At 36.9% G+C, this 25,019-nt stretch overlaps 1 protein-coding gene across 1 annotated transcript in view; it reads left to right on the plus strand.

Annotated features, from left to right (window-relative positions):
- Positions 1–25,019, plus strand: part of ADGRV1 (adhesion G protein-coupled receptor V1) — a 1,190,013-nt gene that overhangs the window by 514,207 nt on the left and 650,787 nt on the right. Inside the window, 6 exon segments of the mRNA XM_053699719.1 lie at positions 34–180; positions 9,911–10,166; positions 11,627–11,829; positions 15,635–15,811; positions 23,377–23,559; positions 24,025–24,204. Coding sequence (XP_053555694.1) covers positions 34–180; positions 9,911–10,166; positions 11,627–11,829; positions 15,635–15,811; positions 23,377–23,559; positions 24,025–24,204 — 1,146 coding nt within the window.

The following is a 25,019-nucleotide window of genomic DNA, read 5'->3' on the forward strand; positions in this document are numbered from 1 at the left end:
CATTATCACACGTAGAAATGTGTTTTATTCTAGAATTCTTTAGTAAAACAAGCAGAAGAGATGGACCAAGATAATCTGATAAGCTTCAGTGTTGAGCGTCTACAGGGAACTAATGGACGTGTTGCAGTTGAATGGTTTGCCAATGGCAGCGTCACAGATATATCTCCAGCCTCAGGAGTGGTAGGTTATTTTTATTCACTATTAATATGCATTCGCTAACAATAATCATGGCTAATGGTAAATACTAATTCAGGGCACATTATTGTACAAACCCAAAAGTTCTTGGGTTTTATATTAATATTAGAACGTACTTATTGTATCTCCTTTGTGTTTTGGGAAGCCTATTCAATTAAGAGCCAGTTGAATTTACACTACATAAAAATGCAAATGATATTACACAATGCCCAAGTCCATTGTGTTCTTTATGTAGTAATTTACTATTTGTGACTATTTTCTTATCAATGTGTGAACCGAATGCCTACTATGAGTTATCATTTGTTAGCATTTTATTTGGCCAAATAATTGATGTCAATAAATATGTTATGAAATTATACAAGTTCAGTTTTGTTAATATAATAATAATAATAATAATAATAATAATAATAATAATAATAATAATATCTAAATGTGAAAACATCAATTATCTTCAGAAGCATTTTAATTATTCCATCTAAAGAATGAAGGGCCACCTATAAACAATTTTGGCTCATTTCCACATCCACTTTTCTCAGCTCTTGTAACAATTATTTTGGCAAATGCATTGTATCATTTCCTGTGGAACCTCAAAGTATATATTTGTATCAATATAGATAGATTACAGGCACAACAAATATGCACAATTGAAAGGACAGTGTACTTGATTTTTTTTTTTATAAAAATATAGATAATGCCTTTACTACCCATTTCCCAGCTTTGCACAACCAACACTGTGATATAAATATACTTTATAACCCCTAAACCTTTAAATCTCTGCCTATTTGTAAGCCTCTGCAGGCCGCCTCTTATCTCAGTGCATTTTATTAGGCTTTTCCCAGCCAGGCAGTGCAAGTTCATGTGTGCCATATAGATAAAATTGTGTTTACTTCAATGGAGTTATGTATGAATTAGCACTAATTAGCCAAAATGCAAGTTTCTAAAAAGCACTGAGATAAGGAGGCAGCCTGTAGAGGCTTAGATCTAAGATTATCACAGAGATAAAAAATATATTAACATAACAGTGTTGGTTATGCAAAACTGGAGAATGGGTAATAAAGGGATCATCTATCTTTTTAAGCAATACATATTTTCAAGTAGACTGTCCCTTTAATATCTGTTTCTTATATTTTTTTATTTTCAAAGATACAGCTCAAAGAACATTTATTGATATATGTATATATTCCATAGTAAAATACAGTTGTATTACAGATCTACTTTGCATACAAGTCCATATACTTGTTCTCTGTGTAATTTCATACATTGGTTTCGTACAGTGTAGTGCTAGTTATGGTTTTAGTACGCAGCATGAGATAGGAGTGCAATGCCAAAAAACACAGACAGCTCTTGTGTCCCTAATGGGGCTATTCCGTGGGTAGTTGGTATCTAGCTCACTAATTACAGATAATAAGGGCTTCCTCAGATCCACAAAATATGACTAGTGCTATGATTGGTAAGACCACCAGTGGGCAATACTATGAGGAATGCTTTCTTCAAACAAGGGTTCTCATGTCCCATTATGTTGCGTGGGGTGAGAGAGGGGCTGTCCTGCCTCCCTATGAGCTTGTTTCTTGTTGTTATGGTTCCATCAGCTGATAAACTCCTGTACTTATGATCTCATAATTAAAGGAGGGTCCCTACACCTTCAAAAGAGAGTCAGTTGCTCAGGTTTGATGCTTTGATGGGGTGCGAAGGTATCATTTATAAACCAAAGAACTTGAGGAGTCACATAGATGTGACTGAGATGCCTGTAGCATTCAACTGCTACCTAAATGGACATATGCCCCCACTTATTCGAAAGTGGGTATGCTATTAAAAAAGGGGGAGGGGATAAGAGCTCCCAATACAGTGAACAGTTAAGTAGGTGGTTACCCTTTCCATACCAATCACCTACTAATGATATTGGCATGATACTTATTATTGGAAACATAGGACTATCCCGTTTACAAAATGGACTCATCTATTTAGTTTATGGAAAAGAGGTTCCCAGCCCCTGTTAATAACAGCTTCCCTTGTGCCAAGTAATGCAAATGATCATCATTTGGGATCATGTGACCCCTTATTCTAAAGATGGAATTTCACATTTGGAAAAAAAGGAGGTCTGTAGTATCTTCCACTTCATAATAAAGCTCCATGGTATTAACAGGTGCAAGTGATGAGCATAATGAATTATAATTACCTGCACTACTTAATATCATCCTAGAGGGACAGTCATCCCATTATTTTAAAAAAGAGCCTTCATTATTTTTGATGAGGAGTAAATTAATGCTGTAGGCTGTACAGGAGGGGTAACTGTAGCCCTCTTCCCCTTATCAACGATTTCCTGGTGCCTAACTGTGCAGCTTATTGCAGTATTATGGTAATTATAAAGAGACATATAAGCTCATTTGAGAGGACTGATTTCTTTCAGGTAAGGGGTTACATATACACTCCTCTGTGTGATGTATAGGCTAATTATATGGTCTTGCACAGGCATGTATGAAGAATTATATCTACCTTTTTTAACTTCCTCAATGACATCACACACATCACTGGGTTGCTTATAAATGACACAGGAGATAGGATCCCTTGTCATTCTGCTACTGTAGAAAGTATAAGTAATACATAATGCATAAGTAAGAACACAACTACATACTCAAACAAGCCCACAGACCATTTTCCGCAGATTTCTTCTGCACAGCACACTGTAGATACATTTCTCCAACATTGGTGTGTCCGGTCCACGGCGTCATCCTTACTTGTGGGATATTCTCTTCCCCAACAGGAAATGGCAAAGAGTCCCAGCAAAGCTGGTCACATGATCCCTCCTAGGCTCCGCCCACCCCAGTCATTCTCTTTGCCGTTGCACAGGCAACATCTCCACGGAGATGGTTAAGAGTTTTTTTGGTGTTTAAATGTAGTTTTTATTCTTCTATCAAGTGTTTGTTATTTTAAAATAGTGCTGGTATGTACTATTTACTCTGAAACAGAAAAAGGATGAAGATTTCTCCAACATAGGTGTGTCCGGTCCACGGCGTCATCCTTACTTGTGGGATATTCTCTTCCCCAACAGGAAATGGCAAAGAGCCCAGCAAAGCTGGTCACATGATCCCTCCTAGGCTCCGCCTTCCCCAGTCATTCTCTTTGCCGTTGTACAGGCAACATCTCCACGGAGATGGCTTAGAGTTTTTTGGTGTTTAACTGTAGTTTTTATTATTCAATCAAGAGTTTGTTATTTTAAAATAGTGCTGGTATGTACTATTTACTCTGAAACAGAAAGGAGATGAAGATTTCTGTTTGTAAGAGGAAAATGATTTTAGCAACCGTTACTAAAATCGATGGCTGTTTCCACACAGGACTGTTGAGAGGAATTAACTTCAGTTGGGGGAAACAGTGAGCAGACTTTTGCTGCTTGAGGTATGACACATTTCTAACAAGACGATGTAATGCTGGAAGCTGTCATTTTCCCTATGGGATCCGGTAAGCCATTTTTATTACATAAAGAAAAAAAGGGCTTCACAAGGGCTTTTAAGACTGTAGACATTTTCTGGGCTAAAACGATTGATATATAAGCATATTTTATACTTCATAGCTTTGAGGAATTATTTTATTCTTGGGAATTATGTAAAATAACCGGCAGGCACTGTATTGGACACCTTATTCTCTAGGGGCTTTCCCTAATCATAGGCAGAGCCTCATTTTCGCGCCTCTATTGCGCACTTGTTTTTGGGAAGCATGACATGCAGATGCATGTGTGAGGAGCTCTGATACATAGAAAAGACTTTCTGAAGGCGTCATTTGGTATCGTATTCCCCTTTGGGCTTGGTTGGGTCTCAGCAAAGCAGATACCAGGGACTGTAAAGGGGTTAAATATAAAAACGGCTCCGGTTCCGTTATTTTAAGGGTTAAAGCTTTCAAATTTGGTGTGCAATACTTTTAAGGCTTTAAGACACTGTGGTGAAATTTTGGTGAATTTTGAACAATTCCTTCATACTTTTTCACATTTGCAGTAATAAAGTGTGTTCAGTTTAAAATTTAAAGTGACAGTAACGGTTTTATTTTAAAACGTTTTTTGTACTTTGTTATCAAGTTTATGCCTGTTTAACATGTCTGAACTACCAGATAGACTGTGTTCTGTATGTGGGGAAGCCAAGGTTCCTTCTCATTTAAATAGATGTGATTTATGTGACACAAAATTTAGAGAAAATGATGCCCAAGATGATTCCTCAAGTGAGGGGAGTAAGCATGGTACTGCATCATCCCCTCCTTCGTCTACACCAGTCTTGCCCACACAGGAGGCCCCTAGTACATCTAGTGCGCCAATACTCCTTACTATGCAACAATTAATGGCTGTAATGTATAATTCTATCAAAAACATTTTAGCCAAAATGCCCACTTATCAGCGAAAGCGCGACTGCTCTGTTTTAGAAAATACTGAAGAGCATGAGGACGCTGATGATATTGGTTCTGAAGTGCCCCTACACCAGTCTGAGGGGGCCAGGGAGGTTTTGTCTGAGGGAGAAATTTCAGATTCAGGGAAAATTTCTCAACAAGCTGAACCTGATGTGATTACATTTAAATTTAAATTGGAACATCTCCGCGCCCTGCTTAAGGAGGTGTTATCTACTCTGGATGATTGTGAGAATTTGGTCATTCCAGAGAAATTATGTAAAATGGACAAGTTCCTAGAGGTCCCGGGGCCCCCCGAAGCTTTTCCTATACCCAAGCGGGTGGCGGACATTGTAAATAAAGAATGGGAAAGGCCTGGCATACCTTTCGTCCCTCCCCCTATATTTAAGAAATTGTTTCCTATGGTCGACCCCAGAAAGGACTTATGGCAGACAGTCCCCAAGGTCGAGGGGGCGGTTTCTACTCTAAACAAACGCACCACTATACCCATAGAAGATAGTTGTGCTTTCAAAGATCCTATGGATAAAAAATTAGAGGGTTTGCTTAAAAAGATGTTTGTTCAGCAAGGTTACCTTCTACAACCAATTTCATGCATTGTTCCTGTCACTACAGCAGCGTGTTTCTGGTTCGATGAACTAGAAAAGGCGCTCAATAAAGATTCTTCTTATGAGGAGATTTTGGACAGAATTCATGCTCTCAAATTGGCTAACTCTTTCACCCTAGACACCACTTTGCAATTGGCTAGATTAGCGGCGAAAAATTCTGGGTTTGCTATTGTGGCGCGCAGAGCGCTTTGGCTAAAATCTTGGTCAGCGGATGCGTCTTCCAAGAACAAATTGCTTAACATTCCTTTCAAGGGGAAAACGCTGTTTGGCCCTGACTTGAAAGAGATTATTTCTGATATCACTGGGGGCAAGGGCCACGCCCTTCCTCAGGATAGGTCTTTCAAGGCCAAAAATAAACCTAATTTTCGTCCCTTTCGCAGAAACGGACCAGCCCCAAGTGCTACGTCCTCTAAGCAAGAGGGTAATACTTCTCAAGCCAAGCCAGCCTGGAGGCCAATGCAAGGCTGGAACAAAGGTAAGCAGGCCAAGAAACCTGCCACTGCTACCAAGACAGCATGAGATGTTGGCCCCCGATCCGGGACCGGATCTGGTGGGGGGCAGACTCTCTCTCTTCGCTCAGGCTTGGGCAAGAGATGTTCTGGATCCTTGGGCGCTAGAAATAGTCTCCCAAGGTTATCTTCTGGAATTCAAGGGGCTTCCCCCAAGGGGGAGGTTCCACAGGTCTCAATTGTCTTCAGACCACATAAAAAAACAGGCATTCTTACATTGTGTAGAAGAAATGTTAAAAATGGGAGTGATTCATCCTGTTCCATTAGGAGAACAAGGGATGGGGTTCTACTCCAATCTGTTCGTAGTTCCCAAAAAAGAGGGAACATTCAGACCAATCTTAGATCTCAAGATCCTAAACAAGTTTCTCAAGGTTCCATCGTTCAAAATGGAAACCATTCGAACAATTCTTCCTTCCATCCAGGAAGGTCAATTCATGACCACGGTGGATTTAAAGGATGCGTATCTACATATTCCTATCCACAAGGAACATCATCGGTTCCTAAGGTTCGCATTTCTGGACAAGCATTACCAGTTTGTGGCACTTCCGTTCGGATTAGCCACTGCTCCAAGAATTTTCACAAAGGTACTAGGGTCCCTTCTAGCGGTGCTAAGACCAAGGGGCATTGCAGTAGTACCTTACTTGGACGACATACTGATTCAAGCGTCGTCCCTTCCACAAGCAAAGGCTCACACGGACATTGTCCTGGCCTTTCTCAGATCTCACGGGTGGAAAGTGAACGTAGAAAAAAGTTCCCTATCTCCGTCAACAAGGGTTCCCTTCTTGGGAACAATAATAGACTCCTTAGAAATGAGGATTTTTCTGACAGAGGCCAGAAAATCAAAACTTCTAAACTCTTGTCAAATACTTCATTCTGTTCCTCTTCCTTCCATAGCGCAGTGCATGGAAGTAATAGGTTTGATGGTAGCGGAAATGGACATAGTTCCTTTTGCGCGAATTCATCTAAGACCATTACAACTGTGCATGCTCAGTCAGTGGAATGGGGACTATACAGACTTGTCTCCGACGATACAAGTAGATCAGAGGACCAGAGATTCACTCTGTTGGTGGCTGACCCTGGACAATCTGTCACAGGGAATGAGCTTCCGCAGACCAGAGTGGGTCATTGTCACGACCGACGCCAGCCTGGTGGGCTGGGGCGCGGTCTGGGAACCCCTGAAAGCTCAGGGTCTATGGTCTCGGGAAGAATCTCTTCTCCCGATAAACATTCTGGAACTGAGAGCGATATTCAATGCTCTCAAAGCTTGGCCTCAGCTAGCAAAGGCCAAATTCATAAGGTTTCAATCAGACAACATGACGACTGTTGCATATATCAATCATCAGGGGGGAACAAGGAGTTCCCTGGCGATGGAAGAAGTGACCAAAATAATTCAATGGGCGGAGGATCACTCCTGCCACTTGTCTGCGATCCACATCCCAGGAGTGGAAAATTGGGAAGCGGATTTTCTGAGTCGTCAGACATTCCATCCGGGGGAGTGGGAACTCCATCCGGAAATCTTTGCCCAAATAACTCAATTATGGGGCATTCCAGACATGGATCTGATGGCGTCTCGTCAGAACTTCAAGGTTCCTTGCTACGGGTCCAGATCCAGGGATCCCAAGGCGACTCTAGTAGATGCACTAGTAACACCTTGGACCTTCAACCTAGCTTATGTATTCCCACCGTTTCCTCTCATTCCCAGGCTGGTAGCCAGGATCAATCAGGAGAGGGCTTCGGTGATCTTGATAGCTCCTGCGTGGCCACGCAGGACTTGGTATGCAGACCTGGTGAATATGTCATTGGCTCCACCATGGAAGCTACCTTTGAGACAGGACCTTCTTGTTCAAGGTCCATTCGAACATCCGAATCTGGTTTCCCTCCAGCTGACGGCTTGGAGATTGAACGCTTGATTTTATCAAAGCGTGGGTTTTCAGATTCTGTAATAGATACTCTGATTCAGGCTAGAAAGCCTGTAACTAGAAAAATTTACCATAAAATATGGAAAAAATATATCTGTTGGTGTGAATCCAAAGGATTGCCATGGAACAAGATAAAGATTCCTAAGATTCTATCCTTTCTACAAGAAGGTTTGGAGAAAGGATTATCTGCAAGTTCTCTAAAGGGACAGATTTCTGCTTTATCTGTCTTACTACACAAACGACTGGCAGCTATGCCAGATGTTCAAGCATTTGTTCAGGCTCTGGTTAGGATCAAGCCTGTTTACAGACCTTTGACTCCTCCCTGGAGTTTAAATCTAGTTCTTTCAGTTCTTCAAGGGGTTCCGTTTGAACCCTTACATTCCGTAGATATTAAGTTACTATCTTGGAAAGTTTTGTTTTTGGTTGCAATCTCTTCTGCTAGAAGAGTTTCAGAGTTATCTGCTCTGCAGTGTTCTCCTCCTTATCTGGTGTTCCATGCAGATAAGGTGGTTTTGCGTACTAAGCCTGGTTTTCTTCCTAAAGTTGTTTCTAACAAATATATTAACCAGGAGATAGTTGTACCTTCTTTGTGTCCGAATCCAGTTTCAAAGAAGGAGCGTTTGTTACACAATTTGGACGTTGTCCGTGCTCTAAAATTCTATTTAGAGGCTACTAAAGATTTCAGACAAACATCATCCTTGTTTGTTGTTTATTCTGGTAAAAGGAGAGGTCAAAAAGCGACTTCCACCTCTCTTTCCCTTTGGCTTAAAAACATTATCCGTTTGGCTTATGAGACTGCCGGACGGCAGCCTCCTGAACGAATCACAGCTCACTCCACTAGGGCTGTGGCTTCCACATGGGCCTTCAAGAACGAGGCTTCTGTTGATCAGATATGTAAGGCAGCGACTTGGTCTTCACTGCACACTTTTGCCAAATTTTACAAATTTGATACTTTTGCTTCTTCTGAGGCTATTTTTGGGAGAAAGGTTTTGCAAGCTGTGGTGCCTTCCGTTTAGGTGACCTGATTTGCTCCCTCCCTTCATCCGTGTCCTAAAGCTTTGGTATTGGTTCCCACAAGTAAGGATGACGCCGTGGACCGGACACACCAATGTTGGAGAAAACAGAATTTATGCTTACCTGATAAATTACTTTCTCCAACGGTGTGTCCGGTCCACGGCCCGCCCTGGTTTTTTTTTTTTTTTTTTAATCAGGTCTGATGAATTATTTTCTCTAACTACAGTCACCACGGTATCATATGATTTCTCCTATATATATTTCCTCCTGTCCGTCGGTCGAATGACTGGGGTGGGCGGAGCCTAGGAGGGATCATGTGACCAGCTTTGCTGGGACTCTTTGCCATTTCCTGTTGGGGAAGAGAATATCCCACAAGTAAGGATGACGCCGTGGACCGGACACACCGTTGGAGAAAGTAATTTATCAGGTAAGCATAAATTCTGTTTTTTGGAGAAGGATTTTTGCACTATATGTATCATTTTATTATTTATGTTTATAAAAATTAAATAATAATTGATGTTCTGACATCCCACCAAAGATCATTATAGTAGCAGTATCTTTTACTAGATTTTTCAAGAATCTTATTCCTATTCAAATGGCAGCTCTTGTGAATTGCATGGTTTAAAAAAGAAGCAAAAACAGATCACATGAGCTAGGTTTTCATTTGGGAGTTTTATCTATTACATCCAGGCCACTCTTAACTGATCTTAAAGGGACAGTCTACTCCAGAATTTGTATTGTTTAAAAAGACAGATAATACCTTTATTACCCATTCCCCAGTTTTTCATAACAAACACTGTTATATTAATAAAATGTTTACATCTGTAATTACCTTGTATCTAAGCCTCTGCAGACTGCCCTCTTATTTCAGTTCTTTTAATAGAATTAGCCATTTTAGCCAATCAGTGCTCTTTCATAAGTGACTTCACGGGTGTGAGCACAATGTTATCTATATGACACATGTGAACTAATGCCCCCTAGCGGTGAAAAATTGTCAAATGCATTCAGATAAGAGGCAGCCTTCAAGGACTTAGAATATGAGCCTAGCTAGGTTTAGCTTTCAACTAAGAATACGAAGAAACAAAGCAAATTTGATGATAAAAGTAAATTGGAAAGTTGTTTAAAATCGCATTCCCTATCTGAATCATGAAAGTTTAATTTTGACTAGACTGTCCCTTTATTTATCATTATAATTAACATCTGTAAATTTGCACATTGTTCTTGGACAGAAGAGCTTCATTAATTGTTACTGAAGATTTGTATGTTTTATTTTTTTGCACAGGTTACTTTCTCGGACGGGCAAGCTTTAACTACTATCACAGTAACTGTTGTTGCTGACCATATAGCTGAACTGACGGAAACAATTACAGTTACATTAACAAAAGTCATTACCATGAACATCCCAGATCCTCTAAGAGGAGCAAAGCTGGACCCAAAAAGATCAAAGGCTGTGCTGATCATCCTGCCAAATGACTCTCCTCATGGTGTGATTGGCTGGCATGCAAATTCCTTGTCTGTAAACGTTGAGGAACCAGAAGGTTAGTGGTTGCTGATGCCTGCTTTGTTGTATGATGCCACATATTGTTTTGTGTATTACTGAGTGCAAAAAATATGTATCACACAAACTAAGCTAACATAAGTTTAAAAGTAGCAGAATTAAAAGGGTACTAACAGAGGGACAAAATGTGAGCTAGGTACATTAATGTTTATTTGGTGAACAGGTGTCAGGTGTGCAAGGACTTCCCTGCATGCTTTGCTGCATTGGATAAACAAAGGCATTCAAAATAAAAGTGCTGGTAGCTATATAAAAGGCCAAGATAAAGCTTTTTGTATACTGAGAAGATGTACTGTTTCTGCATTATAAAGCTCTGTGGAGATTGTAAATTTAAATGCCAATATGTCCTGTAGATGCAGCCTTAATTCCTTCATTTACTTGTGACCCTAGACTGCACTGATCCCTTCATTATATATCCCTTGCTTATCCACTGCATCATTTATTCCCTACCATTAGCCCTCACCAAATTATTCCTGAATCCTACCATATAAATTACTTCCTTACCAACCTCCACATTATTAACCCCGAAACAACAGTGCCCACTGCACCAATAAATCACATTATGTTGTAGCACCCATCGTAGACCTCAACTACCACGAATACTGCCATTATTGTTCTATCAATATTAAAGGGACAGTCTACACCATTGTTATTTTTTTTAAAAGATAGATAATCCCTTTATTACCTAATCCCCAGTTTTTCATAACCAACACAGTTATATTAATTTACTTTTTACCTCTGTAATTACCTTGTATCTAAGCCTCTGCAAACTGCCCCCTTATTTCAGTTCTTTTGACAGACTTGCATTCTAGAAAAGTAAAGAAATGCTCAGCACTTGCTGCAATCAGGTGCACGCTCAGTGCTGGCTCATAAGTAACTCCACGTGCGTGAGCACAGTGTTATCTATATGACACACATGAACTAATGCCCTCTAGTGGTGAAAACTGTCAAAATGGATTCAGAAAAGAAGCGGCCTTCAAGGTCTAAGAAATTAGCATATGAGCCTCCTAGGTTTAGCTTTCAACTAAGAATACCATAGGAAAACAAAGCAAAATTGGTGATAAAACTAAATTGGAAAGTTGTTTAAAATCACATGCCCTATCTGAATCATGACTAGACTGTCCCTTTAAGAACCACATTTTGTGTGTTAATTAGCAAACAAATTAATTGGAATAATAATTAACCTAGTTTTCATTTATATGCACTGGTGTCCTCAAATGCTGAATATCATTTTAGAAATGGTGGTTCATTGGTATCAAGTAAGGACTCCAGCGGGTGCTTACATTTAGATATAAGGATAAAAATTTCCCAAGACAACCATGTATATATATGTATACAGGGGGAGACTTGTACCATGTGCTTGTGCATGTTTGGGGGTGGCATTCTTTGTGAGGAAAATGGTCTGTATGGCTATTAGACATTTTTATCTGTTTCACTTCACAGGAAACGTCACTACCATTACTTTGCAAGTTGTTAGAGAACAAGGATTTGTGGGAGACATTGCAATATACGTACAATCAAAAGCAAACCTTTCCCTGCCACCAAGTAATCAAGCTACAGAAAATCAGGATTATTCCCTCAATGATAAAATGATAATAATAAGGGAGAACAAGACATTTGCTTTTGTGAAAATTAACATTTTACCTGTGAGTAATAAAAAGCTAATGATTTGCTTTAAGTGTTTATTGCAATAAAGACACATATAGGGCCGGATTACAAGGGGTATGCTAATTGTTTTCCGCTCGAGCGCTAACTGCGCTCAAAGTAAATAATGAGCATTTCTAGATTAGTGCGCATATTACAAGTTGAAAATAAAAAGCACGAGAGTGAAAGACTCAGGCACGCTAACTTCAGGATTTCGAATATCGCAAAAGTGCGAACTCCCTCTCTTTATAGACCTCTATGGAGCGTGCTAAAGCCTTTTTTATTTATCGTCTGCGCACTAACCCGATATTACACTCAACTGTGCTAAAACCAAAGTTCCATTAGGAATACTTTAAATTCCTATGTCCCCTAGAAGAAAATGTTCTTTTTATTTTTAAATGCGTATGTATATATATATATATATATATATACATATATATGATTATTTTTTTTGTATATATATATATATATATATATATATATATATATATATATATATATATCTATGCCTATATATCTATATGAATATATACAAATATAGATATATAGATATATATATTGTATATACAGAATTATATATAGAAATATATATTTAAAAATAAAATTAACATATTTTTCTAAGTGAAGAACATAAGTATTTAAAGTATTTCTATTAAAAAGCATTAAAACATATTCAAATAGCATACAAATTATATTGCATGTTTCAGGGTATTTCACTGTGAAGGGCTCAAAAGTATAGGTTGCACTTCAGCGACCACGACCGCACTAACCCGTCTCTAGTAAATGAGATATATCATGGACTAATTTAATGTTGTGCGATATTGTTTATTGCGTCCTGAGCTATCATTATCACGCCACTTGTAATCTGGCCCATAGTATGTAACATTAGGATATTACTTTGTTTTTATATAAACATTCTAATTAAAAAATATAATTAAACATATTTGCAGAATGCATATAGTTATTTAAATGGAAGAGTATTTTTCAGAAAGTTGAGCGCCCTCTTTATTTTCTTTATAACTTTGTGCGTTAAGATGATTTTATTTCATATTGTACATTATTGTTCTCTCTGAATTTATATATGTAATGTATGTACTGTAGCAACTTTAAGGAACACAAAAGCCCAAAATGTTCTTATATGATTTAGAGCAAACAACTTTCCAATTTACTTCTACTATAAAATTTGCTTTGTTCACTTGGTATCTTTGTTAAAGGAGGAAAATTGCCTACTGGGAGCTAGCTGAACATATCAGGTAAACCAAAGACAGGAGGCATATATGTGCAGCCACCAATTGGAAGCTAGCTCCCAGCTGCTGCTCCTGAGCCTAACTAGGATTATGTTTAACAAAGGATATCAAGAAAACAAAGCAAAATAGATAATAGAAGTAAATTGGAAGGTTGTTTAAAATTACATTTGGGTTTCATATCCCTTTAATTTTCATGGTAATACCTGACTGTATTTTAATCCAGTTTAAAGGGACATAAAACATATATATATAGGTAGCATGTGCCAAAAAAGTTGGCCTGTTAAAGTGACTAAAATGTGTGATCAGCTGTACACTTTAAACTTTAGTGTAATGAAACATGAAAATGTATTAAAGACATTACACAACTCTGTGATGGACACCTCACATGTGCACATATGGCTAAGCATGTTGTAAACATCTATAAGTTGTATTTCTATATAATATATTATGTAGCAAACAACACCAGAGATCGGGCACTTGCTTTCATTAGTTTATAAAATGTTTTATATTAGAAAATGAGGAGTGTTTTGTATCTAAAGAGCATGCGTTATACATGTAACAGAAATATACGGCTTAAACTGATTATGTCAGAGAGCACTAACTGACTTGGCACTAGGGTTGCCACATCTCTGAGAATGACCCAGACAGTTCAGGTTTCCATTTGTGTGTCCGGTTTAAGTCAAGATTTGTTGGAAACAACCACAGGCAAAAAGGTGACGTGCATTTGCAACATACTGCATATGCTTACAGTTGTTTCTCTTATGTGTGTGTCTTTCTGTGTGTGTGTGTGTGTGTCTGTATGTATATGTGTCTTTGTGTGGGAATGTGTCTGTGTCTTTGTGTGGGTGTGTGTGTGTCTGTGTTTGTCATTGTCTTTCTGTGTGTTTGAGTCTGTGTATGAAAGAGTGAGTATATTTGAGTGTGTTAGAGAGAATGTGTTAGTGTGTGTGAGAGTGTGCCTGTTTGAGAGAGAGAGTGTGTGAGTGTGAATATCTATGTGCGAGTTGGTGTTTATGTGCTATTTATATAAAAAAAAATTGTTGTGCTGTGCAGGTTTGGCCTGAACTAAAGAAAGAAAGTAATAAAAATGTGGATTACCTATACCAAGGACAAAAAACTTAAAATCTAGGAATGTAAATAGTCTCCCCCCTATGGATATAATTATAAGTATAATTATAATTATGGTTATGTTTTTAATTATGGTTGAAGTTATGATTGTAATTATATATATAAAAAACCTATTCAAAACCAATATACCATACATACTCCTTTAAATAGTTTCTTATTAATTCTTTAACGCAAATTTCTAACATAATTACAATAGTGAGAGAAAATAAACATTTAAGATCTGAAATCATTTTTTTGACCTAACAAATTTATTATGTCATTATGTTAGTAATTCCTCCAAAAATTAGGAAATAAATAATAAAAAAGTAAAAATAAGAAATAAAAAACTTTGAGATACGTTAGAAATCCTATGTTAACATTTGTAGAATATTTGTAACTTTGTTGCCTATTATATATGTTTTTAAAGTATACATGTGTATCACACCATATTATCAATGCAGTTTGTAAAGGTCATTGAAATTTCTAACAGCATTGTTAAGGGTTAAATGTGAGAGGTTTAAATATTCACAGGGAAAGCAGCTGTGTATCCCTGATGAAGTGCTTGTTGTAAAGCAGGAAACGCGTCGGATGCAGCACCTGTGTGCTGAGGTTGTATGTATAACAAAAGTGTGCCTTCCATAACTGGAATTTTTAACTAAATTTTCAATAAATATTCAATTTTACAACTAACATTGGTACAGCCTGCAAATTTCTTTCCAAACCCCTTTACTTGGACTGACTTCTGAACTAAAGGTGGCAACCCTACTTGGCACTATCCTTAACACGGTAATATCAATAACAAACACAACATTACAAGGTATAAGCAAGTAAACTGCATACAAAAGAGGAGACTCAATAAGAACAGTTCATTAAATGAATACATTATAAACGCTGCCAGTCCCCTTGATTTTTAAACCATAGATCTTTAGCAATCTAACACACAGTTCTCCAAGGGTTATCAATGTAAATGTGCCATATATTTGTAGCATAGGATTTTGCTGGTTTCATTAATGTCTAACAACTAATAAAGGACTCCTAATGATGTAAGCAAGACTGTATCTCACCAACTTCATTACTCTCTTTTTACATATTTTTGTGTGTATGTGGATAGATAATAGATGATAGATAGATAGATAGACTGATCACTTTTAGTCTTGGACAGAGAGAGGGTTATACGTTGCAGTGAGAGTGAGTGAACATTCCAGTGAGTATGGGTGAAAGGTTCTTTGCATGAGAGTGAATGCAGATGACTGAATAAGGTTCACAAGAGCAATGGTGGATTTTTATTACAGGCTGTTATAGGGCTATTGGAAGTGGTCAATAATAGCTGGTCAGATGGTTTATTCTCCATCATGTCTAACATATATATGTGTTCAGTGCAACCAATCCCTCAACAACAATTTAATTTCCAGCATTAGTTTGTTATGATTTATTTTATGATTCTACCTTCCAGGACAATATACCGGAATTACATGAAGGATTTCTCTTAAACATCACTGCTGTTCAGTTTGTTAACTTTTCTGCCTCAAGTGGACAACCTGTTATAAAAAGGCCGGGGGAGGAAATAGCTGAAATAGCTATTCAAGAGAATGATGAGCCAAGAGGAGTATTTCAGTTTAATGTTACAAAGGTACAATATAAATTACAACTATATATGTCAGAAATTCATGGGTTTAACATTTACAAGAGATAAGGCATAAATTAAAAACACCAGAAGTTAATTTCATTTTTCTATGCAATTACTGTATATACAGTATATATATATATATATATATATATATATATATATATATATATATATATATATATATATATATATATATATATAGCAGCCAAAAGAAAGTGCACTCTCAAGTCTTTCACAACAAAAGTTACTTTATTGATGTAACGTTTTCGGAGGACTTGCCTCCTTAATCAGCATAGTGAATTAAACACAAAACACAAAATAAATAGTGTCATACTTACAATTAACATTCAAAACCATTCCCCTTTTTCCCTTGGCGCCAAACTGCCGATATTGGAACGCATACTGCGTTCCACCGGCGATAGGAACCGGAAGTGGTGTGCAACATCACTTCCGGAAAACAGATATTGCTACCAATATTGACGATATTGATATAATAAATTATGTGACATAAATCAAAAATTACAAAGCGTGTCCACAGAGTGTTTCATAATAACTACATGTGTGAGTGCAAATACTATTAATCTGAAACATCTGAACATGTGCCGTAAATAAGTGTTATTCCACAACTGGTTGTGTGTTGCCATGGCAACCTATATACATTAATCGTGCCCCACTCGTAAACTGGAAGGACTTATTCAAAAACTGTGTGTAGTAAATTCGTGTGATAAACTTATGAACTTTGAACAGTGCAATGTTTAATCATACACCTATGTGTAAAAAATAAAAAAAAATAATAAGAGAATACATTGCTTACTTTAATAGCGTGTAGTTTTAGATTTAAGCTAAAATTTGAAATTATACACTGCTGCATTAAAGTGTCATCCTTACTTCTTTTGGGTAAGAAATACCTTCAAAGATTGCTAGATTACACCTAAGTAATGTGGACATATTCCTCCGGGTTGCAATGTATACACACTTTCCAGGGTGATACTGTATGTTGGGTATTTACAGAATAGGAGATCCCTAATCACATAATTATAAATTATATGTACGAACCCTGTGCTTTGTAAACTCCTAGTTATATCACTAGGCCACCCAATAATAGAATCCCCCCTGCAACGGTCTTATAAACACGAAGACGTTCCATCACCCACACACCAATCGACAATTCAATATTCGTCACTCTATCACCTGTACAACAACATTTGTCGTATATCTGTTGGTGTGTCCTTGTTCTCGCTTTTATGTCGGAAAAACGACGGGCACCCTCAGAGAAAGAATGGCAAATCACTGTCATGCTATCCGGGCAGCTTTGAAGTCTGGAGATTCAGACCAACCTGTGGCCAGGCATTGTGCACAATATAAACATCCGGTGGTATCCATAAGATACACACTCATCGATCATGTCCCCCCTTTGGATAGGGGTGGGGACAGGGGCAAAATACTCCTACAGCGAGAAGCACAGTGGATGTACCGATTGGGCACGGTACACCCAGATGGACTTAACACAACTCCCGATTTCAAAGCCTTATTGTAATGTGGCACTAAGGTGTGATACATTCTAAGGGTACGGTACCTAGACTACTATGACTCTGTGAGTTCTGGGCTCGACTGATCCCGCTATAGGGGGTGGACCTGCTCAGGTATACTCACAGCACCAGGTATGGGGGACTTTGGCACTTCCAGTTCCTGAGTGGAAGTCAGGTAGTGGTGCCTTGGAGTTACCATGCACTGCTTAACACACATAGCCATTCTATCATTACAGGGCTCACTGAAATAATTAAACATCTATGTAACATACAACGAATGCCTTAAAAAATCATATGGAGTGTACCAAATCCAGCAAAGATGTAAAGACCAAGTAAAGAAGTAATGAAACTATGATGTTCCTAGAACAGTTACAAGAGGCAGTAGAGTGATATAATATGTGAAAAATATGTGAAATAATACCTTGAAGAAATATGGGAATAATACATAATCACAGTCGGTTCTGTGACAAGAAGGACATGACACATCCTGGGAATTATAGAGCCATACCATCACCCAGAGGGACTTTTCCATTGAATATAGGAACCATAAATTATGTTTATTTTAATTTTTAATTTTTAATTTTTATTTCCCTTTTTTGGATCCTTATTGAAGCAGCAATATTCAATAAGGGGTTAAGTGTGGAATGTGTGGTAACAGGGTTTTTAGCAAACTAAGGTTCATGGAGTGAATGACCTAGTTATAGCTAACTAGTCAATTATAACTGGGGGGATTCTATTATTGGGTGGCCTAGTGATATAACTAGGAGTTTACAAAGCACAGGGTTCGTACATATAATTTATAATTATGTGATTAGGGATCTCCTATTCTGTAAATACCCAACATACAGTATCACCCTGGAAAGTGTGTATACATTGCAACCCGGAGGAATATGTCCACATTACTTAGGTGTAATCTAGAAATCTTTGAAGGTATTTCTTACCCAAAAGATGTAAGGATGACACTTTAATGCAGCAGTGTATAATTTCAAATTTTAGCTTAAATCTAAAACTACACGCTATTAAAGTAAGCAATGTATTCTCTTATTGTTTTTTGATTTTTTACACATAGGTGTATGATTAAACATTGCACTGTTCAAAGTTCATAAGTTTATCACACGAATTTACTACACACAGTTTTTGAATAAGTCCTTCCAGTTTACGAATGGGGCACGATTAATGTATATAGGTTGCCATGGCAACACACAACCAGTTGTGGAATAACACTTATTTACGGCACATGTTCAGATGTTTCAGATTAATAGTATTTGCACTCACACATGTAGTTATTATGAAACACTCTGTGGACACGCTTTGTAATTTTTGATTTATGTCACATAATTTATTATATCAATATCGTCAATATTGGTAGCAATATTTGTTTTCCGGAAGTGATGTTGCACACCACTTCCGGTTCCTATCGCCGGTGGAACGCAGTATGCGTTCCAATATCGGCAGTTTGGCGCCAAGGGAAAAAGGGGAATGGTTTTGAATGTTAATTGTAAGTATGACACTATTTATTTTGTGTTTTGTGTTTAATTCACTATGCTGATGAAGGAGGCAAGTCCTCCGAAAACGTTACATCAATAAAGTAACTTTTGTTGTGAAAGACCTGAGAGTGCACTTTCTTTTGGCTGCTATTTGTTGTTTAAAGTTGCACCCAGGCAGTTTTCCACTTGTGGGCAAGATCTGGAATTGTGGATACCTATATATATATATATATATATATATATATATATATATAAATATACATATATATATATATATATATATATATTCACACATACACACACAGAGGCATATCTCTTTTTATTGTGCTTCGATTTATTGTACTTCGAATATATTGCTCTTTTTACAAATTAAAGGTTTAGGGCAACCTATTGTCGAGCAAGTCTATCTGCGCCATTTTTCCAACATAAATACACATAAAAACACATAAATACACCTGAATACACACACATATATATATATATATATATATATATATATATATATATATATATATATAAACACCACCAGCAAAATGATTATGACTCATTGAAGGCTCAGTTGATTTTTTAACAATAAAGTAATTTTTAGGCATAATGCTATTGCACACATAGGGTTAGATTAAGTGGTGCACTATTGTTTGCGCGAGGAGCATAAATGTGTTTACAAGACTGTAGTGTTTTTTACACTCAAATCTATATTACAAGTGGCAAGCTGTTTAAATTACTGCAAATTTATTTACTCGAGCTTGCTGTAATTTACGCTCCCCATATTTTCTATCGCTGGCATTGAGCGGCAATGTCCCTTAAATTACAAGTTGAAAGTAAATGCAATGGCTCAAACACAGTCGCATTTAACGCTCAAACTTTTTACGCGATTTGAAAGTTAGCTAAACTACACTATTTTAACCCCTAAACTGCCACATAGCCCACCACAAAGTAGCCTGCTACACTTTTATCCTCTTATCCACCACACCCCCACATCCCAAAGTACCTGCTACACTTTAACCACTAAACCGCCATAACCCCCATCACAAAGTACCCACTAACCTCTAGCCCCCCTAACCAGCTAACACCCCTAAAATATATATACTGTATATATATATTACCAAAAATAATACTCTCAGTTATGCCTATTCTTAAATTAAAGCTCCCCTTAAAAAACCAACCCCAAAATAAAAAAAAACTTTTCTAACACTAAAAATTACTATAGTAATATCCCTTATAAGGGCTTTTTGTAGGGCATTGCCGTAAAGTGACTAAGCTCTTTTTCTAAAAAGAAAAAAAACAGCCCCATTCTACAATGAAAGTAACCCTCCCCCAAAACAATAATATCTCAACAAAACCTACTCTAAAAATTGCCCTTATAAGGGCATTTGGTAGTGCATTTCCCTGATAAGGGAATTTGTTAGAATAGTGCCCTAAAGTGACTCAGTTTTTTTGCTGCCCCTCAAAAAAAAAATCCTATCCTAAAAGAAAGATGCCCTGAAAAAGGTCATCAGTTATCTCAGCTCTTTTGCACCCTAAACAAAAAAGAAAAAAACACATCCAAAAACTCCTATCTCTAAACCCCAAAATCAGTACTTACCAAACTTGAATCTGTCTTCTAGGTGTTTGCCTCCGGCGGTGCTCCTCTTCTTTCTTCATCCATGGTGGCACTCCGCTGGGCCAGTCGTCTTCTATCTTCCACCCGATGCTCCTTCTCCATGTAGTTACCGCCGCACACTAAAGCTTGAATGCGAGGTTCCCCCTTATATAGGGGTGCCCTTGCATTCCAATTGGCTGATTTTCATTTTCAAATTAAAATCAGCCAATAGAAAAAGATTATAATTTTTTACAAATATTTATATGAATACTGTAATTTTATCAGATAGCGTGCATATATATATATATATATATATATATATGTGTAACACTTTATTTTAATGTACTTATGTTGTGCTTGGTGCAACTTTTATTTTTATCCCTTACACTTTGCTCGCCGGAAACAGGAGTTAAGAAGCAGAGGTCTTAAAACCGCTGCTCTTTAACTCGCCCACTGCCTCTGAGGCTGTGGACATCAATCCACCCGATCGATTACGATCAGGTTGATTGACACTCCCTGCTAGCGGCTGATTGGCCGCAAATCTGCAGGGGGTGGCATTGCATACGCTGTCGGCACTCAGCGATGTCTGGCGGACATGATTTGCTACAGTGTATCATGTCCGCCAGACATTGATAAATCGGCCCCTAAGTTTTCACTTGCACTAAATTTAGTTTGTGCTCGAGTGCACCTGTTTATTTTAATAAGCGTGGAAGTTAGCGTCGTCACAATATTGCACCACTTATAATGTAGACATATGTGTTTAATCCCTTTGCAAATAATAAAATACTCTAAAATATTAGAACATTTTCTTTCAGGGATTTTATATCTCTTTAAGACATGTGCACGCTCCTGAACTCCTATGAGGCTACCTAGGTTTACCCTTTAACAAAGGATACCAAGTAAAACAAAACAATTTTGATCATTGAAGTATAGTGGAAAGTTGTTTAAAATTACATGCTCTTTTTGACTTTACTGTTGCTTTACGTTTAAATTGCACGATTCTACACATAGCTAAACCTCTATTGGTGGAGACACACTTCAATTAGAACAATAACATAACAAAATTAATACATTTTAAAATACCCACTTTTAGATACAACAAAGTAAAAAAAAATACTTTAATGTCCCTTTAACTGTCAGTCCTTGTAATGTAATTTCTGAGTTGTTTCTTATCAAGTTGCAGAAGCAGGTTCAGAGCCACGTTGGTGCAGGCTTGCACCTACAAGTTAATTAGCAGTGGTTGTAACGCTGGTTCCTAACCTCTCAGCCATCTCTGAGGTTATCCTGGACTGATCTATCCAGGATGACTGACAAGCCCTGCTCCTGCCTATATGATTGCTTGAGAGCAGGGGACGGTTGCACAAAAAATGTGAGTGAGAAATTTGTTGGCCCACATTTTAATAAATATGACCCTATAGGTATATGTGCTGTAATTTTATATGCACTTTGTGCTACATGACAGGGTGTTTGATTAGAAGTTTGTCATCTTGTGATCTAGACTGACTCTGTATTTTGCTGTTGTCTAGTGCTCTTTTAATCTTGCATTATTGAGGATCTGCTTTTTCTCCCTGATTTGTTGACGCTTCATTTGTCCTAACCCAGCAAGTGGGATATTTTTTTATTATTTGGAAAACTCATTTGCTGGTGTTTGCAGTTTAACTTTGAAGAGTATCTTTCATAAATAGGTGTAAGATGAATTGATACCATTTTATATATTTCTCACTTATGATTTTGGCAATCAGGAATTACAAGTCCTATATCTATCTCCTACTTATAATACCTCTCTTTTAAATCTTTGTATCAGAAACCATCTGAAATCACTTCCTCTAAAGCTAGTCATTAATGTTCAGGATTTAAAGGGATATGAATCCCAAAAATTGTGATTCAGACAGAGCATACCCTTTAAAAAAAAATACCAATATACTTCTGTTATCAAATTTGCTTCGTTACCATGGTATTCTGTGTTGAAGAGATACCTAGGTAGGTATCTGGAGCACTGCATGGCAAGAAAAAGGGCTGTCATCTTGTGCTCTTGCAATTGGATAACATTTTTGCTAAACCTGCGATATAGTGCCCCAGAAATAGGTCGGCTCCTAAGCATGCATCCCTGCTTTTCAACAAAAGATACCAAGAGAATGAAGAAATTGATAATAGAAGTAAATTAGAAAGTTATTTAAAATTGCATGCTTAACTTGAAACATGAAAGAAAAAAAAATGGGTATCATACTCGTAACGTATAGCTGAGCCTCACAGAAAAAGTATAGTTACAGAATGTTGTCCATTACCTAAAATGTATTTAGGTACAGTGAAGGCACGAAGAAATATATTTGACAGATGTCTTATAAACTCATTATAGGAGATTATATAAAATGGTTAAGACCGAAAAAGAACCTAAAAAGCCAAAAGCTCAGTGGTAGCAATACAAAATACATTATACCCACACCACATTAATGAAAGTACTGTCTTTTTAAAATAATTTAATAAAGTAATTTAGAGACATTTCAGGGATCACATAGCACCCTCGGAACATCATATACTTAATTAATTGATTTAGAAAGTCCATATAATGCTTGCTTTTATTTATGTTTTATAATTATTTATAGCACAGCACCTTGGCAGGATATTATATCATTTAGATGACTTTTACATTTGTCTCTGGTATAAGTTTCTTAACAAATGGAAAGATTCCTTCAGTGAGGTAAATCTCAATGACTCATATATTATTCTGTTAAGTATATTCACTAAGTTGCAAAGAAATGTATTATGTTTTCTTGACATTCCTCCGTATAATAACGTTTTTCTTTTCTTAATTTATCAAGCACTGTTTTTTTTTTTCCTAGTTGACAACTGAATCGTTATCATTTTTTTAAATTTTCTTATTAACTTGTATGTAAAACAATTTGTTATTTGTAAAACTCCTATAGTGTTTTTTGCAATCTGTACTCATATTTATTTATTTTTTATTTCAAGGATCTAAATGGAGCCGTGGTTGCTTATGAAGTTCCCTCTCCTCAAAATATGCTTAGGCTTCCTATTGTCCGTCAAGCTGGAACATTTTCAAGTGTGACTATTTATTGGGAAGCTACAGCAATCACTGCAAGTCAAGAAGACTTCACACCATCTTCTGGTAACCTCACATTTTCCGAAGGACAGGTACAAAAACATGATACGTAAGAAATAAATACAAGTAATAGTCAGAATATTAAAAAGAGCTAAAAATACTTTGGAAACTCATGGTATTGTGTTTCTGGGTATTGTAAACACAGGAAATACTTTAAAGCTAGAACAAATATGTCAGTAATAATCTATTGCTAGTGCTGTATGTGATGGCTTTGTTTGTTATACAGCAATTATTATTAAATACTATGGTCAATTTAATGAGTTGGATATTAAAAAACCTCACCTGTTCTCAAAAAAAATAATCTTATATAGTCCAGAGTTATTTAGCCAGTACACCATCAGAGATAGGGCATCAACGGTTGTCACATATACAGTAGATTGTTATTATGACTTATCCCTTTAACTTGAGGTTTGACAACAATGCATGGAAAATTGTACTTTAAGAATGGTTTTACATTAACTGTATTTGCTATTTCTGACTCATTTCCTTTCTTGCAGGCCTTAGGCATCATAGAGATTGCTATATTGGATGATACTATAATTGAATATTTAGAGATATTCACGGTCACATTGAAACATTTGACAAACAGGGCTAAATTTGGAAATGAAACAACAGTTCTTGTTCATATTCCACCAAACGATTCACCTTTGGGACAATTTGGCTTTGAAAATAAAATGGTATGTCTTAAAATAACTTCTCTGACCTTGATTGTTAAGTGAAATCTACATGCACACCATTTTTTCCTTAATTGAATTAACATTGATACTTTATATTTTGTTACTTCACTCATCACTTAAACGTCTGTTGTAAATATTGCGAGTATTAATAGGACAGAAACCTGTTTGTTGCCTGAAGAAATATTATTCTGGACCACGCAGAATATGAGGCTAAAAAATAAGGATATAGGATTTGTTCTTTACACATGTTTAGCTTAATGGGGCATTAATATTGTGCTTTAGACAAAAGGATATTTAAACAAATTTTATTTTCATTCATATAGAGGTAGAAGTTGTCCTTTTTAGCCATTGAGCAAGTTCGATCAGATATGCATATAAATGCACTTCCTTTTTATATCAGTATTCATTTAAACAGTTTTAGTGTAACTTTTAAGTGGAAGTTTGAGCTCATTTTAAGGAAAGATTTATGATGATCTAAGTTGAAGCACTAGGTACATATCCCAACTCACAACAACACAAAATGTAATTTAAATGTATTTTTCGGGCCCTGGTATCATGTGACAGCCAGCAGCCAATGACAGACATATACGTGTACACTGTGAACTTTTACACATGCTCACTCAGTAGGACCTGGTGCCTCAAAGCTGTACATATTCAACATTCTTTTCTTTGGAAAATACACTTTGCCAGTGAGATTACTGTAGTTTTCTTGATCTTCGTTTAACTTGTGTATTGTATATCAACGTTATAACAACACATTTTGTTAATTGATAACAAAAATAAGAATTTTCAACAAATTATAGTATTGTTAAGGT

Source organism: Bombina bombina, chromosome 2, assembly GCF_027579735.1.
Source record: "Bombina bombina isolate aBomBom1 chromosome 2, aBomBom1.pri, whole genome shotgun sequence".
Classification (NCBI taxonomy): domain Eukaryota; kingdom Metazoa; phylum Chordata; class Amphibia; order Anura; family Bombinatoridae; genus Bombina; species Bombina bombina.